Below are 17,739 nucleotides of genomic sequence, written 5' to 3'. Positions count from 1 at the left end.
AGGGAGGTGGAAGTAAGCTGCCTTTGTGATGGAGTGAGGTGCCAGAAGCTCAGCTCAACATCATCTAATATTGTGAACAATCTGATTCAGCCTCAAACAGATGTCAGAGAAAGAGAAAGAACCAGGGACAAGGGAATGGAGTTTGTGACAGAGACTGAACACACTGAGCTAAAACTTCATCAGCCCTGCCTTTTGGCTGCCGGGAGTCTCGATTCATGACCTGCCTGCGCCGGTTCTGTTGGAGGTGGGGCAGCACTCAAACTCAGTGCTGCTGGGTGCATTGGCTGGCTTGACACACAGCATCCTGTCGCTGTCAAGAGGCAAGTGTCTGGTTCTAACTTGGCAAAGTACATCGTACAGAGCATACTCTCTGCACAGCTTCTGTTCCACCTTGCTATTGTGCTGCAGACCCAGAGGCAACTTTTGCCCCCCATACCAGTTGAAGCCTTTGTGTACACAGATCACTTAATCATCTTCCCACTATGAGGATGCAGCAAGTTTCTCTGGAAAATCCAGGAACTCACCATAACACATCCAAAAGCACTCAGAGTACTTCCAGACATTTTGTAATAGCAAAAGTTATCGGCAGTTTTAGTGCCTGGCCAATTAAGATTAGGGCCCATCTTCCAGCTGAAAGTTTGTTGTTTGCAGAATGGCAGGTGAATTTGCTGTCTGAACCTACAAGGTTCAAATTAGGTATACTGGCTTTGCATCAGCAAGTTGGACTGTGCAGCACAAACAATGCTCTCCTTCACTGACTTCCAACGTAAGCTGGGATCGCCAACTCATGGGGGTACATCACGTGGACCATGCAGGAAGTGGCTGGCAGCTCAGCAAGCCCCAGAAAAACACATAAGACCTCCATAGCATCACTGGTGCTACAGTCTCCCTAAAAGTTAATTGGAGAAAATTGCAGTTCAACCAGGGCTAGATGCTGTATAAGCAGTTTGTATTTACCTTAATATATGCTGATCCTTCCAGATCGCTAGGAATCATTATGTCAAGAGGGCAATAATCATCTGGAATTTTCTTATCTGGATCCAGATCAGTATTCTTTAGTACTTCAAATGTGCCATGGTGAGGAAAGAGAGATCCTTTGGGCAAAAAATTCAGGTTTAATGAAAAGGTTTTAACCATTATTCATAGGTTTATTAATTCAACATATGTTAGCAACTTAAGAAATTATTCAAGTGGTTTCCAGGAAAATAATACTTCCCTAATATTTGAAACTTATGGTGATTTATCTTTAAGATACACTTTGCAAAGTTGTTTTTTTGTATAGGGAAGACATATGTAATTTTTGCATCCCTCATAACATGAAGTTAAAAGATAGGCTGCATGCTAAGGAAAGGGTTACATAATACAGTCTACTATTGTGTTGATATATTTACCTTGTTAAGAAAAGTGGAAACTTTTAAAGAAAGAAAATGAATGTAAAATAGAGTGAAGGATAGTGAAGTTATAATGATATAATATTAATTCATGTATTTGAAAACAAACTACTGCATACTGGAAGATTGTTATATAAATGTAGAGGTTCAGGAATAATAAATTAAGAAGCGTATTAAAATGTATCTATTCATACAAAGAATGTCAAGTTTCATTTCATATGTATAAAGTACAAAGCTTAACTCACTTGGAATGTTTTGCTTATTAACATAAAATCTTTCAAAACATTTTATTTTTGTGCAAGTGTCATTTTCCTTTCTGATTGAAGTAGAAGTGTGAAGTTGGATATGTGACGGTAGAAGGACTGTAGGTTAGGGAGGTAAGCTGGTTGATATGGAGGCATGAATCATTAAAGTATTTTTTTTTAATTATAAGCACTGGGATAAGGTTTTTTGAATTCTAGGGCAATGAGGTCATTTATGTTCACATGCACACAATTACATAGACATATAAACAAAAGAACAGAAATAATGAACAGGAATGTTTAAAAAAGTGGAAACAGGAATAGGAAATAAAATCAGATATCAAAAACTCAATACTTACCTGACAAATATCCTTACAGACTTCCATCATACCTATTTCTCCATAATAGTCTTATCAAGTAGATTTTCGGGATCCTCACATCGCAAGTTATGAGTGCACATCAGGAAACCATGTACCCTGTGCCTGCAGTTTGCTATCCATTGATTTCAATTAGCCAGCACTTCTTGATATAAACTTGTAACATGTGAGGTACCTTGCCGCAGGACTTCAAAAGTGCATACACATATTTTCTAGTATTTTATTCCTTTAGGCTTATTAGTACTTAGAATTATTGCAAATTTCATAGTTGAGAATTTGAAGCAATAACAATTAATTTCTGTACAGAATAATTTTAAACGTTTTTTTTTATTCGTTCATGGGATGTAGGTATTGCTGGCTAGGCCAGCATTTATTACCCATCCCTAGTTGCCCTAGTTCAGAGGGCATTTAAGAGTCAACCACACTGCTGTGGGTCTGGAGTCACATGTAGGTCAGATCAGGTAAGAACAGCAGATTTCCTTCCCTAAAGGACATTAGTGAACCAGATGGATTTTTATGACAATCGACAATGGTTTCAAGGTCATTAGACTTATAATTTCCAGATTTTTATTGAATTTAAATTCCATCATCTGCTGTGGTGGGATTCAAACCCAGATCATTCCCCTGGGTCTCTAGATTACTTGTCCAGCAACAATACCACTACGCCATCACCTCCCCTAAGAATTACTTACGCACTGAAATTCTACACACCTGCACTTCTATAGCTCAAGTCCCCAAGGATCTTGTCACCCACTTTTCTTAGTTTCCAGTGCTGCCGTAGTCTGAGCAGCTCTGAATTGAAGTCTCTTTGCCGTTTTTGCTCCTGGTTTTCAGCTACAGATTTATTTAATCTTTCTGCTCCTTTCAACAGAATCTGAGCAGCTCCTGCTAGGGATTTCTTTTTCCCACACAGTTGCAAACCCTGAAGGAAAACAGCAAAATAGGGCAAATGATGACAAGGCAAAGCAAAAACTAAGGACGAGGCAATATGCATTCAGCAAAAAGTAACTCAGGCTAGAAATTTCCTTTAAAGGACTTATACCCTTTAAAGCCAGACCTTTCATCACATTCAAAATGTTTAAACGTACAACTGAAAGACAACCAATTGAAGGTAAAAGCAGATCAGTATGTTTCTGACCCAACAAGGAAAGAACATTGCTGGATCCGGTTCTGGGAAATGAGGCGAGTCAAGTAGATCAAGTGTCAGTAGGGAAACAATTAGGGGACAGTGATCATGATATCATTAGCTTTAGTTTGGCTATGAAAAAGTTCAAGGAGCAATCAGAGTAAAAATAATTAATTGGGGGAGGGCCAATTTCAATGAGGTGAGAATGGATCTGTCCTAGGTATACTGAAATCAAAGACTGGCAGACAAAACTGTAACAGTCGAGGTACATTCCCACAAGGGGGAAAGGTAGGAAAAACAATTCAGAGATCCCTGGATGAAGTAAAGAGATCGAGGGCAGAATTTTTGGCTCGGCGAGCGGGGGTGGGGCCCGCTTGCTGAGGCGTAAAATGACACGGGGTGACGTCGGGCGTGTGTCCCAACATCACCGCGCGTCATTCAGATTTTCAGTTCGGCGGACGCGCAGCCCAGTTGGCTGCATACCCGCCAAACCATCAAAGGCCTATTAAGGCTATTTAACAGTCAATTAAATCATTGACCTCAGCTCCCCGTTCAACCTTAAGGTTGGCAGGCAGGTGAAGAGCCCAGGCAGCCTTCACATTTTTCATGGAAGCTCATCCACGGGCGGGATGAGGATTCATGAATGTTTTTAAAATGTTGGAAAATTTTTTATTAACATTAATGGACATGTCCCAGCTCATGTAACAGTTTCACACAAGGGGGTATGTCCTTAAAATTGTTTTCTGCCTTTATTCAATGTTTTATACATGAAACTAATCTCCCTGAGGCACCTCTGTGCCTCAGGGAGATTTCTGCGCTCTTTCGCACGCACTCCCCAACTCAGCCTACTCCCCCCGCCCGCATAGGGGCTGCTCAGCGCTTCTGGGCACGCGTCACGCTGGGCAGGCCTTAATTGGCCTGCCCATGTAAAATGGCGGCGCTCAGCCAATCGTGGGTGCAGATTTGCTGCATGCCCACCTGCGCCCACCCCCACACAACCCAACGGGGTAGAAAATTCTCCCCAGAAAGTAAGAAAACGAATGCATCTGACAGATGTCAGGTTGATAGTGAGAACTAGGCTCAAAATAGGAAATTCGGAAGGGAAGTGAAAAAAAAGAGAAGCAATGAGAGAGTATGAGAAGATACTGGCAATTAACGTAAAAGGGAATCAAAAAATCTTCTACAATCATATAAATAATGAAAGGTAGTAAAAGGTGCCAATTAGGCACCAAAATGGGGATTTACTCATGCAAACATAGGGCATGGCTGAGATACTAAATTACTTTGCATCTGACTTTACTAAGGAACTAGATACTGTCAAAGTCACAGTAAAGAGATAGTCAATATCACCAAAGAAAAAGTACTGAAGAAATCAAAGGGACTAAAATCTGACAAATCCCCAGGATCCGATGGCCTGCACCCTAGGGTTCTAAAAGGGGTAGCTGTAGATATAGTGGATGCACTAGTTATGATTTTCTAAAATTCCCTATATTTTACAACAGCGCTAATAGATTGAAAGTTAGCCCTGCTGTTTAAGAAGGGAGAGAGAAAACAGGGATCTACAGACCAGGCAGCCTGACATAATTTGTCAGGAAATTCTGGAATTTATTATTAAGGAAGTCCTAACAATCTACTTAGAAAATCACAGTATGATCAGACAAAGTCAACATAGCTTTACGGAAGGGTAATTGTGTTTGACAAATTTATTCGCATTTTTTGAGGGTGTAACTAGTAGAGTAGATATAGGGGAACTAGGAGATGTGATATACCTGGATTTTCAAAAGATATTCAATAAGTTACCACACTAAAAGTTAATACACAAGATAAGGGCTATTGGAGTTGGGGGATAATATATTGGCATGGATAGAGGATTGGTTAACGTACAGGTAGCAGACAGTAGGGATAAATGGGGCATTTTCAAGTTGACAAGCTGCGACTAGCGCAGTGCTGGGGCCTCAGCTGTTTACAATCTATATTAATGGCTTACATGAAAAGACCAAGAGCAATGTATCCAAGTTTGCTGATGATACAAAGCTAGGTGGGAATGTGAGCTGTGAGGAGCACACAAATAGACTGCAAAGAGATATAAACAGACAAGTTAATTGAGTGGGCAACAAGGTGACAGGTGGAGTATAATGTAAGAAAGTGTAAGGTCATTCACTTTGATAGAATGAATAAAAAAGAATATTATTTAAAAGGCATAAAACCTCTAAATGTTGATGTTTCAAAGAGCTTGGGTGTACTTGTACAAGGAACACAAAGTTAGTATGCAGGTACAGCTAGCAATTAGGAAGGCAAATGGCATGTTAGCCTTTATTGCAAGAGGATTAGAGAAAAGAATAAGGAAGTCTTGCGACAATTGTACAGGGTTTGTGAGACCACACCTGGGGCTGAATTTTACGTCCCCTCCACCAGCGATTTGTGGATGAGGGAGACCGTAAAATTCTTCGGGATGGTCTTCCCACCGGGCTCCCGTCTGCTCCAACCTCTGCTATTTTACGTTGAGATGAGCGAGGCCTCAGCCGGCCTGCCGGCCCTTGCCCCAACTGAGGCCCTTAAGTGGCCAATTATTGGCCACTTACGGGCTGTTTCCCACCCATCCTCAATTTTCAGGCTGGCAGGAGGGATTCAGGAGCAGAGGTTAAGCCCGAAAAGTTACCCTGTTCATGCCTCAGGAGGAAAGGTGGGGTGGAGGGTGGAGGCACCTCCATCAGCAGCCTCTTTTTAACATCAGGCAAAGGGTCTGGGACCCTGCAGGTGCTCCCTTTCCCCCTTGCCTCTCCACCAACACCCCCAACACCCCTGGGCTTCACCTCTCCATCCTGCCCTGAAACCAGCACAGTTACTTGGTCCTGGGCTCCTGGGGCAGAATTTTACTGTCGGCAGGTGGGGGGCAGGGCCCGCTCACCAACGCGGAATGACGTCGGACGGAATCTCCGATGTCACCCCGCCCCATTTAAATTTTCAGGAAGGCGGGGGCGCAGCAAGATCAACTGCGCGCTCGCCGACCTTTCAATGGCCACTTGAGGCCATTGACAGGATCAATTAAGCAATTAAAGGACTTGCCCATCCAACCTTAAGGTTGGCGGGTTGGCCAGGAGCTCTGGCGGTAACTAGAAAAAACATGAAACCTCATCCAGTGGCGGGATGAGGTTTCATGTAGGGTTTTAAAAATTGTAATAAAGTTGTTCTGTAAATTATGAACATGTCCCAATTTATGTGACATTGCACTTAGCCTCAAGGAGATGAGTGCGCTTTTTCGTGCGCATGCACGAGAGACTGCACTCTTGATTTTAGGGATTCCCGCTCCCGCACATGGAGCACATAGCACTTCCCGGCAGACATCACGCTGGGCGGGCCTTAATTGGCCCGCCCACGTAAAATGGCGGTGCGGCCCCAATCGCTGGCAGCGATCGGCTCCGCGCCCGACCGTGATTCGGTCAGGCCCGCCCGCCCAACAAATAGAAAATTCTGCCCCTGGGATTTAGACTCTGGGGTCTGCTTGCAATCCCATTCCTGTCCTCTGCAGCTTCTGGCGCTGGAGGGACTAGAGGGCTACTGGTCAATCAGATTGGCTGACAACTCGCTGAGTGGGACCTTCTCCTGAGTGAGGGATGGAAGTCCCATCTCCAGCCAATTAACGCTTGTTAGAGCGCTAAATGGCTGCGAGGCAGGCAGTATTGATGTGGATGTGTTCTCCACCAACTTCGCAGATGGCGGGATGGGAAACCCCGCCATTCTAAAAATCCAGGCCCTGGAGTAGTGTGCGCAGTTTTGATCACCATATTTAAGAAAGGATATACTTGCATTGGTGGTAGTGCAGCTAAAATTCACTAGATTGGTTCCTGGGTTGAGAGGCTGAGTAAACTGAGCCTATACTTTCTGGAATTTAGAAGATTGAAAGGTGATCTCATTGAAACATACAAGATTCTGAAGGACTTGACAGGATAGACGATGAAAGATTACTTTCCCGGGCTGGGGAATTTAGAACACAATAAGGGACTCAGAATAAGGGGTCAATAATTTAGGAGAGAAGAGAAATTTCTTCATTCAAAGGGCTGTGAACCTTCAGAATTCTCTACCTCAGAGGGTTGTGGATGCATCATGGTTAAGGCTAAGGTATACAGATTTTTGGTCTCTTAGGGAATCAGGGGATATGGGGAGCAGGCAGGAAAGTGGAGTTAAGACCGATGATCAGCCATGATCGTACTTGAATGGCGGATCGGGCTGGAAGAACCATTTGGTCCACTCCTGCTCCTATTTCTTATGTTCTTGCACTGGATTGGCTAAAAATTGATAAAAAGAGGTCCTAGAAAGGCTGGCTGTACTTCAAGTTGATAAGAGTCACCGGGACTGTATCAGATGCATCCAACGATACCGAGAAAAGTAAGGGTGGAAATTGTGGAGGTACTGGCCATAATCCTCCAAACCTCCTTAAATGTGGGGTGGTGATAGAGGACAGGAGAATTGCAAATGTTACATCATTGTTTAAGAAAAGATGCAAGGGCAGGCTAAGCAACTACAGGCCATTCAGTTTCACCTTGGTGGTGGGAAAGTTTTTGAAAATTAAAAATCCAGGACAAAGTTTAGAGGCATTTTAACAAATGTGGATTAATAAAGGAAAGCTAGAATGAATTGTTACAGGCATATATTGTATAACTAAACTGAGAGTTTTTTGATGAAGGGCGCACAGTTGATGTGGTGTACATGGACTTTCAAAAGGCATTTCATGAAGTGCCATATAACAAGCTCGTCAACAAAGTTGAAGTACATGGAATATAAGGGATAGTGGCAGCGTTGATACAAAGTTGCCTGTGTGACAGGAAACAAAATAGTGGTGGATAGGTGTTTTTTCGGACTGCAGTAAGATATCCATTGAGGTTCCCAAGTGGTCAGTACCAGGACCACTTCTTTTCCTAATCTATTTTAATGACCTACACTTGAACGTTAGGACACAATTTCAAAATCTGCAAACGACACAAAACTCGGAAATGACCCGTGCAGAGAATAAGGATAGTCTTTAAGAGGACATTGGCAGGCTGGTGAAATGGGCAGGTGAAATTTAATGTAGAGATGTGTCAAGTGATTCATATTGACAGGAAGCACAAGGAGAGAAGGTATAAAATAAAAGATGAATCCTAAAAGGGGTGCAGGAACAGGGGGACCTGGGGGCATATGTGCACAAAGCACTGAAGCTGCCAAGACAGAAAGCAGTCACGTAAGGCATGTAGGATTGTAGGCTTTATAAATGGAGGCACAGAATACAAAAGAAGGAAGTTATGGTGGAACCTTTATATAATGCTGGTGCAGCCTCAGCTGGGATCCTACTATAATGCAGTTTGCTAGTGTGGAATTCGATATAATATGGGTCTGTCTTGGGATGCCAAAATTACACTGAAAAGTGATTAAATTAACTTATTTCTCATTAAAGGTTGAGGTTTGTTTATTAAATATCAAATATCAAATAGTGATTTTTAAATCCAAGAGCACAACAATGGCAGCATGAATGACTCCACTAACTATAAAATAGCCAAAGATAAACTTGTCATTTCGTTCTGTGGCATTGGAGATAGATTTTCCTGAAGGTATGAAAGAAAAAAATGCAATTCCCAAATCACCAACCATAAGATTTCTGCAGTGTTATTTATACTGCTGTAATACTCTGTCAATTTAATTGTCCACTCATTAATTCTAAGACAACGTACTCTTTTATAAAAGTTGTATTATTACTTTACTGAATGAGATTGTTGCAAATTTGGTTACTGGAAGCATTCCACAAAGCATTTCCCATCAATTTCCGTTAAATGCACTGTAGCTCAGAAATAGGGTCAGGATAAGACTTACGATAACTGAAAAAGTTCCATCTGAAACAGTTTTAAAGAAATCCATTTTGCAAAAGCTGCCTTATTTTCACTGAAAATTAAAACTTTGAGACTGAACTCCTAGTACACCCATAAAATGTTGAGAGAGCAGCATTTGTCTTGAAAAATACTTAATGGACACTTGTTGCAGTTCTGCATTATTCTGGCTACATGCTTGAGACTTTCAAAGGGTCTTATTACAATGCAGTCTTGAGATATGAAACCCTAAGCCTCGTTACAGTGGGGTCCCAATGTACTATATCCAATTGTGGGCACCACACATCAAGAAAGATGTGAAGGCACTTGAGTGTGTGCAGAAAAGATTGACGAAAATAGATTGGAGAAACTGGGGTTGCTCTTCTTAGAGAAACTTGAGAGATTTGATAGAGGCATGCAAATTCAAGAGGGATCGGGACAGAGGAGAGAGAAACTGTTCCCAATTTAGCGAGAACAAGAGGACACGATTTAAGGTGAATGGCATAAGAATGAAAAGTGACATGAGGAAAAACATTTGCACACTGAGTGGTTAGGATCTGGAATGCGCCGCCTGAAAGTGTGGAGAAGGCAAATTCAAGCGTGACTTTTAAAAGAGAATTCGATAATTATCTGAAGAAAAAAATTGCAGGGCTACAGGAAAAAGGCTGGGGAGTGGGACTAATTGATTTCTTCTTGCAGAGAGCCAGCATGGACATGATGGGCCCAATGACTTCTTTCTGTGTTGTAACTATTTCACGATTCTATTCTATAAACATTTTAGAAAAGTTTTAAAATCACTTAGAGGATGTAGAGAAGAGAAAATGCTCTCAATGAAAACATCAAACACTGTCACTACAGATTTTTACCTCAACTGTCAAAAATCTGATATGTTGCAATATATCATATCATTTTTGTTGCTGAAGCTTATCTCACCTTTCTACAGTAAACGAAGCACATTGCTACTTCACTGCCTGACTGAAAACTAGTCAATTTAATGTCATAGTAATCCAACAACTAAAATATTAACTTCAGGCAACTGATAATTCTGCTGCATTGCGAAGTCTAAATACCTGCTTTGAAGGGGGCGGTTCCTGCGAGACAGGATCCAAGGCCATATACTTTTTCTCCTTCAGGACATTAAGTACATCATAAAGCACACACATCTCTGTCAATGTGCTTCTCAAGTTATTCCTAACGGCATCCCAAGGCCACAGAGAGGGTTGAAACTTCAATATTGCTAAATGTCATAAGAAAACAAACATATTAAAGGAAAAGCTTGTGATTATATAGCACCTTTCACTATCTCAGGGATATCCCAAAATGTTTCATAGTCAATTAAGTGCTTTTGAAGTGTATATACCATTGCAATGTAGGAAATACAACAGACAATTTGCATGCACAAGGTTTAACAAAAAGCAATGTGATAAAAGACCATTTCAACTGTTCTTGTACTTTTGGTCAAGGGATAAATATTGGCTCCTCTGCTCTCTTCAAATAGTGTTGAGATTTTTTACATCCAGCTGGGGGGGGGCAGACAATGGATGTTATATCTCGGCTTAATACTCACAACTGAAACAAGGTACCTGTGACAGTACAGCACTCCCAAAGTACTGAATTTAACTGTTAGCCAGATTATGTGCTCAAATATTTGGAGTGGGGCTCAAATCCCGTGACCTTATGACTCAGAACTGAGAGTATTACCACTGAACCAAAACTAACATCTACCACATAATCAAAGAACTATAGTGTTTTAGCATAGAAAGAGGACATTTGGCCCATCCAGTCTGTCTAGTAATTTTCTGAGTCATACAGTGTAATCCCAATCTCCTTCACCCTTCCCATACCCAAAGAATGATCACAAAGTCCATCATCCCACATCTGCTAATTATTGCAGAGATCAGCTACAAATCTTCAGCCCATTTATGCCAGAACAGAAATAGTCGACCTGATTTAACTCTTATCACTAACAGCATTTTTGATCACAGACAGGCAATAAAAATTTATGCTCAAGGAAGGGTTCACCGTATCTTATAGTAAAAATATTGGATATTTAAATTACATAGTTGCCTGTTGTGTAAAGGGGCAAAAAGGCACCAAAACCCAAGTGGGGATCAGGTTGACCTGTGACAAGCTCCTGCACTGACATCGATTTCGAATGCATATGATCCCACAGGTAAAATTGTTCAAAGGACCTTATAAAAAAAACTTTTGGTGTTACAAAATGTCCATTGCAGGAATTTACCAAAAACTAGCCTTCGGAGGTGAGAGGGGAGCAGGGAGGAGAGAGGGAGTGTGGGGGGTGGCAATGTGGATGAAGGGTGGGGGGGGCAGAGGGGAGGAGGATAAGGGATCCAGAGAGGAGGGAGATCCAGGTGAGGAGGGGGGGAGAGGGAGATCCAGGTGAGGAGGGGGAGAGAGGGAGATCCAGGTGAGGAGGGGGAGGGAGGGAGGGAGATCCAGGTGAGGAGGGGGATGGAGGGAGGGAGATCCAGGTGAGGAGGGGGATGGAGGGAGGGAGATCCAGGTGAGGAGGGGGAGGGAGGGAGGGAGATCCAGGTGAGGAGGGGGAGGGAGGGAGGGAGATCCAGGTGAGGAGGGGGAGGGAGGGAGGGAGATCCAGGTGAGGAGGGGGAGGGAGGGAGGGAGGGAGGGAGGGAGGGAGATCCAGGTGAGGAGGGGGAGGGAGGGAGGGAGGGAGGGAGATCCAGGTGAGGAGGGGGAGGGAGGGAGACCCAGGTGAGGAGGGGGAGGGAGGGAGACCCAGGTGAGGAGGGGGAGGGAGGGAGGGAGATCCAGGTGAGGAGGGGGAGGGAGGGAGGGAGATCCAGGTGAGGAGGGGGAGGGAGGGAGATCCAGGTGAGGAGGGGGAGGGAGGGAGATCCAGGTGAGGAGGGGGAGGGAGGGAGATCCAGGTGAGGAGGGGGGAGGAAGGGAGATCCAGGTGAGGAGGGGGGGAGAGGGAGATCCAGGTGAGGAGGGGGAGGGAGGGAGATCCAGGTGAGGAGGGGGAGGGAGGGAGGGAGATCCAGGTGAGGAGGGGGATGGAGGGAGGGAGATCCAGGTGAGGAGGGGGAGGGAGGGAGGGAGATCCAGGTGAGGAGGGGGAGGGAGGGAGGGAGATCCAGGTGAGGAGGGGGAGGGAGGGAGGGAGATCCAGGTGAGGAGGGGGAGGGAGGGAGGGAGGGAGGGAGATCCAGGTGAGGAGGGGGAGGGAGGGAGACCCAGGTGAGGAGGGGGAGGGAGGGAGGGAGGGAGGGAGGGAGGGAGGGAGATCCAGGTGAGGAGGGGGAGGGAGGGAGACCCAGGTGAGGAGGGGGAGGGAGGGAGACCCAGGTGAGGAGGGGGAGGGAGGGAGGGAGATCCAGGTGAGGAGGGGGAGGGAGGGAGGGAGATCCAGGTGAGGAGGGGGAGGGAGGGAGGGAGATCCAGGTGAGGAGGGGGAGGGAGGGAGGGAGATCCAGGTGAGGAGGGGGAGGGAGGGAGGGAGATCCAGGTGAGGAGGGGGAGGGAGGGAGGGAGATCCAGGTGAGGAGGGGGAGGGAGGGAGGGAGACCCAGGTGAGGAGGGGGAGGGAGGGAGGGAGGGAGGGAGATCCAGGTGAGGAGGGGGAGGGAGGGAGACCCAGGTGAGGAGGGGGAGGGAGGGAGGGAGATCCAGGTGAGGAGGGGGAGGGAGGGAGGGAGATCCAGGTGAGGAGGGGGAGGGGGAGGGAGGGAGATCCAGGTGAGGAGGGGGAGGGAGGGAGATCCAGGTGAGGAGGGGGAGGGAGGGAGATCCAGGTGAGGAGGGGGAGGGAGGGAGATCCAGGTGAGGAGGGGGAGGGAGGGAGATCCAGGTGAGGAGGGGGAGGGAGGGAGATCCAGGTGTGGAGGGGGAGGAAGGGCTCCAGGTCGGGGGCAGTCCATGAAGGGAGGGGATGTGCGGGGTCTGGGGAGTTGGAGAAACGGGGGGGCGCTTTCCGACGGGGAGCCCGGGGCTCTCCAGTTTCCCCCTCACTCACTCTCCTCGTCGTCGCTGTCCTGCTGCCGCTGCGCCCACTCCTCCCCAGCCTCCTGCTCCTCTCCCTCCGAGTCGCTTCGGTTGAAGTCGATTTTCTGCGCCAGTTTGGCCAGATTCTCGGACATGGAGAGCGGCTGGACATAGGCCTCGGTGCCATCTAGAGCCACCTCCTGGACCTGGTTCTCACAGGCCGCCTCGATACTGATGGTAACAGCTGGACCGGCCGCCATGTCTACAACGCAGCTTCCCGGAGCCTGGACACAGAGAGAGACACTGAGATTTCGACTTGGACCCAGATCAAGGTCCTGACCCAGATCAAGGTCCTGACCCAGATCAAGGTCCCAACCCAGAATCCGGGAGCCTGACACGGCGGCTGCAAGCACCGCGCATGCGCGCCGCCCGCACCCGGCCTTCCCGTGACGTCACTGGAATAGTGAAGTCCATTCAAAGTAAAAAAACAACCAAACATCAGGGAAGTCAGTATTATTATTATTATTCATAGCTCTCTGCTGGGTCATTGCTCTCTGAGGCAGAGAATTCCAAAGATTAACCACTCTCAAAAAAGTAATTCCTCATCATCCCCATCATAAATGGGAGACCCCTTATTTTAAAACTGTGCCCTCTAGTACTAAATTCCCCCATGAGGGGAAACATCTTCTCAGCATCTACCCTGTCAAGACCCTTCAAAATGTTGTTAGTTTCCCCCTGGCCTTTTGAGTAGTTCAGGTGGAAGGCTGAAACAACAGTCTTGGCAGTGTTTAGTCAAAGTCTCCATTTTCTGATAAAAGCAAAAAACTGCGGATGCTGGAAATCCAAAACGAAAATAAAAAATGGAAAAACTCAGCAGGTCTGACAGCATCTGCGGAGAGGAATACAGTTAATGTTCCAAGTCTGTATGACTCTTCAACAGAACTATGGAAAAATAGAAAAGAGGTGAAATATAAACTGGTTTAAGGGGGGGGGGGGGGTGGGACAGGTAGAGCTGAATAGAGGGCCAGTGATAGGTGGAGATAACCAAAAGATGTCATAGACAAAAGATGTCATAGACAAAAGGACAAAGGTGTTGAAGGTGGTGATATTATCTAAGGAATGTGCTAATAGGTGACATTAAGGGTAGAAAGCAGGATGAGCAAGGTACAGATAGCCCTAGTGGGGGTGGGGTGGGGGGAAGGGATCGAAATAGGCTAAAAGGTAGAGATAAAACAATGGATGGAAATACATTTAAAAATAATGGAAATAGGTGGGAAAAGAAAAATCTATATAAATTATTGGAAAAAAAGGGGGATTGGAAAGGGCGTGGGGATGGAGGAGAGAGTTCATGATCTAAAATTGTTGAACTCAATATTCAGTCCGGAAGGCTGTAAAGTGCCTAGTCGGAAGATGAGGTGCTGTTCCTCCAGTTTGCGTTGAGCTTCACTGGAACAATGCAGCAGGCCAAGGACGGACATGTGGGCATGAGAGCAGGGTGGAGTGTTGAAATAGCAAGCGCCAGGGAGATCTGGGTCATGCTTGCGGACAGACCAAAGGTGTTCCGCAAAGCAGTCACCCAGTCTGCGTTTGGTCTCTCCAATGTAGAGGAAACCGCATTGGGAGCAGCGAATGCAGTAGACTAAATTGAGGGAAGTGCAAGTGAAATGCTGCTTCGCTTGAAAGGAGTGTTTGGGCCCTTGGACGGTGAGGAGAGGGGAAGTAAAGGGGCAGGTGTTGCACCTTTTGCAGTTGCATGGGAAGGTGCCGTGGGAGGGGGTTGAGGTGTATGGGGTGATGGAGGAGTGGACCAGGGTGTCCCGGAAGGAACGATCCCTGCGGAATGCCGCCAGGGGGTTGAAGGGAAGATGTGTTTGGTAGTGGCATCATGCTGGAGTTGGCGGAAATGGCGGAGGATGATCCTTTGAGTGCGGAGGCTGGTGGGGTGATAAGTGAGGACAAGGGGGACCCTATCATGGTTCTGGGAGGGAGAGGAAGGTATGAGGGCGGATGCGCGGGAGATGGGCCGGACACAGTTGAGGGCCCTGTCAACCATCGTGGGTGGAAAACCTCGGTTAAAGAAGAAGGAAGACATGTCAGAGGAACTGTTTTTGAAAGTGGCATCATCAGAACAGATGCGATGGAGGCGAAGGAACTGAGAGAATGGGATGGAGTCCTTACAGGAATCGGGGTGTGAGGAGCTGTAGTCAAGGTAGCTGTGGGAGTCGGTAGGCTTGTAATGAATATTGGTGGACAGTCTATCATCAGAAATTGAGACAGAGAGGTCAAGGAAGGGAAGGGAAGTGTCAGAGATGGACCATGTGAAAATGATGGAGGGGTGGAAATTGGAAGCAAAATTAATAAATTTTTCCAGGCCCAGATGAGAACATGAAGCAGCACCGAAGCAATCATCGATGTACCGAAGAAAGAGTTGTGGGAGGGGGCCGGAGTAGACTGGAACAAGGAATGTTCCACATACCCCATAAAGAGACAGGCATAACTGGGGCCCATGCGGGTACCCATAGCCACACCTTTTATTTGGAGGAAGTGAGAGGAGATTAAGGAGAAATTGTTCAGTGAGAGAACAAGTTCAGCCAGACGGAGGAGAGTAGTGATGGTTGGGGATTGTTCGGGCCACTGTTCGAGGAAGAAGCGGAGAGCCATCAGACCATCCCGGTGGGGGATGGAGGTGTAGAGGGATTAGACGTCCATAATGAAGAGGAGGCGGTTGGGGCCAGGGAACTGGAAATCGTTCACATGATGTAGGGTGTCAGAGGAATCACAGATGTAGGTGGGAAGGAACTGGACAAGGGGAGAGAGAATGGAGTCAAGATAGCAAGAAATGAGTTCCGTGGGGCAGGAACAGGCTGACACGATCGGTCTGCTGGGACAGTCCTATTTGTGGATTTTGGGTAAGAGGTAGAAGCAGTCCACCCGAGGTTGGGAGACTATGAGGTTGGAAGCTGTGGAAGGAAGATCTCCAGAGGAGATGAGGTCAGTAACAGTCCTGGAAACAATGGCTTGATGTTCAGTGGTGGGGTCATGGTCCAGGGGGAGGTAGGAGGAAGTGTCTGCGAGTTGATGCTCAGCCTCTGCAAGGTAGAGGTCAGTGCGCCAGACAACAACAGCACCACCCTTGTCAGCAGGTTTGATGACAATGTCAGGGTTGGACCTGAGAGAACGGAGTGCACTAAGTTCAGAGAGAGGCAGGTTAGAATGGGTGAGGGGAGCAGAGAAATTGAGACGACTGATGTCATGCCGACAGTTCTCAATGAAAAGATCAAGAGAAGGTAAGAATCCAGAGGGAGGGGTCCAGGTGGAGGGCGAATATTGGAGGTGGGTAAAAGGATCCGTTGAACGGGGAGAGCAGCACCGCCACATCCTTTTTCAAAGCTGCGCGTGCCCCTAGTTTCATTTTATTCTTCGTCTCATCCGACGCCTCAACAAGAAACTTTGTCTCTTTCTTTCAGGTGCAAAGGAACGCAAGCTCCAACAACTCATCAACACCAACGGCCATCCAGGACCCTCCACCCCTGCCTGTCCCTCTGTCCCCATCCCGTCTTCCAATCCCAGCCCGAGCCGTGTATTCACCGTACTCCCTGACTTTCCCCTCTCTGATGCTGAACATTCAGTGCTCAGCAAAGGACTTAGTTTCATACCCTTGCGTCCTCATCTCAATGAATTTTGGGCTCAACACGATGCTGAACTCTTCTTCCGCCGCCTTCGTCTCCGTGCTCACTTCTTTAGGCAGGAGTCCTCTCCCCGTTCAACGGATCCTTTTACCCGCCTCCAATATTCTCCCTCCACCCGGACCCCTCCCTCTGGATTCTTACCTTCTCTTGATCTTTTCATTGAGAACTGTCAGCATGACATCAGTCATCTCAATTTCTCTGCTCCTCTCACCCATTTTAACCTGTCTCTCTCTGAACTTGCTGCACTCCGTTCTCTCAGGTCCAACCCTGACATTGTCATCAAACCCGCTGACAAGGGTGGTGCTGTTGTTGTCTGGCGCACTGAGCTCTACCTCGCAGAGGCTGAGCGTCAACTCGCAGACACTTCCTCCTACCTCCCCCTGGACCATGACCCCACCACTGAACATCAAGCCATTGTTTCCAGGACTGTTACTGACCTGAACTCCTCTGGAGATCTTCCTTCCACAGCTTCCAACCTCATAGTCTCCCAACCTCGAGCGGACCACTTCTACCTCCTACCCAAAATCCACAAATAGGACTGTCCCAGCAGACCGATCGTGTCAGCCTGTTCCTGCCCCACGGAACTCATTTCTTGCTATCTTGACTCCATTCTCTCTCCCCTTGTCCAGTTCCTTCCCACTTACATCTGTGATTCCTCTGACACCCTACATCATGTGAACAATTTCCAGTTCCCTGACCCCAACCGCCTCCTCTTCACCATGGACGTCCAATCCCTCTACACCTCCATCCCCCACCGGGATGGTCTGATGGCTCTCCTTTTCTTCCTCGGACAGAAGCCCGAACAACCCCCATCCACCACTACTCTCCTCCGTCTGGCTGAACTTGTTCTCTCACTGAACAATTTCTCCTTAAACTCCTCTCACTTCCTCCAAATAAAAGGTGTGGCTATGGGTACCCGCATGGGCCCCAGTTATGCCTGTCTCTTTATGGGGTATGTGGAACATTCATTGTTCCAGTCTACTCCGGCCCCCTCCCACAACTCTTTCTCCGGTACATTGATGATTGCTTCGGTGCTGCTTCATGCTCTCGTCTGGACCTGGAAAAATTTATTAATTTTGCTTCCAATTTCCACCCCTCCATCATTTTC

The 17,739-nt window shown here is 46.7% G+C and overlaps 1 protein-coding gene across 1 annotated transcript in view; it reads right to left on the bottom strand.

Moving 5' to 3' along the window:
* Positions 1 to 13,360, bottom strand: part of med17 (mediator complex subunit 17) — a 33,484-nt gene extending 20,124 nt beyond the window's left edge. Inside the window, exons 1-4 of the mRNA XM_078545769.1 lie at positions 12,974 to 13,360; positions 10,044 to 10,210; positions 2,722 to 2,932; positions 958 to 1,094 (exon numbers count right to left, since the gene is read on the bottom strand). Of these exons, the coding sequence (XP_078401895.1) occupies positions 958 to 1,094; positions 2,722 to 2,932; positions 10,044 to 10,210; positions 12,974 to 13,202 (744 nt within the window). The 5' untranslated portion in view covers positions 13,203 to 13,360. The remainder of the gene's footprint in view (positions 1 to 957; positions 1,095 to 2,721; positions 2,933 to 10,043; positions 10,211 to 12,973) is intronic.
* Positions 13,361 to 17,739: the final 4,379 nt, after the last annotated feature.

The sequence above is a fragment of the Cetorhinus maximus genome, chromosome 7 (assembly GCF_964194155.1).
Source record: "Cetorhinus maximus chromosome 7, sCetMax3.hap1.1, whole genome shotgun sequence".
Classification (NCBI taxonomy): Eukaryota; Metazoa; Chordata; class Chondrichthyes; order Lamniformes; family Cetorhinidae; genus Cetorhinus; species Cetorhinus maximus.
The sequence above is the reverse complement of the archived record's forward strand: the minus strand, read 5'-3'. Positions and strand labels throughout refer to the sequence as shown.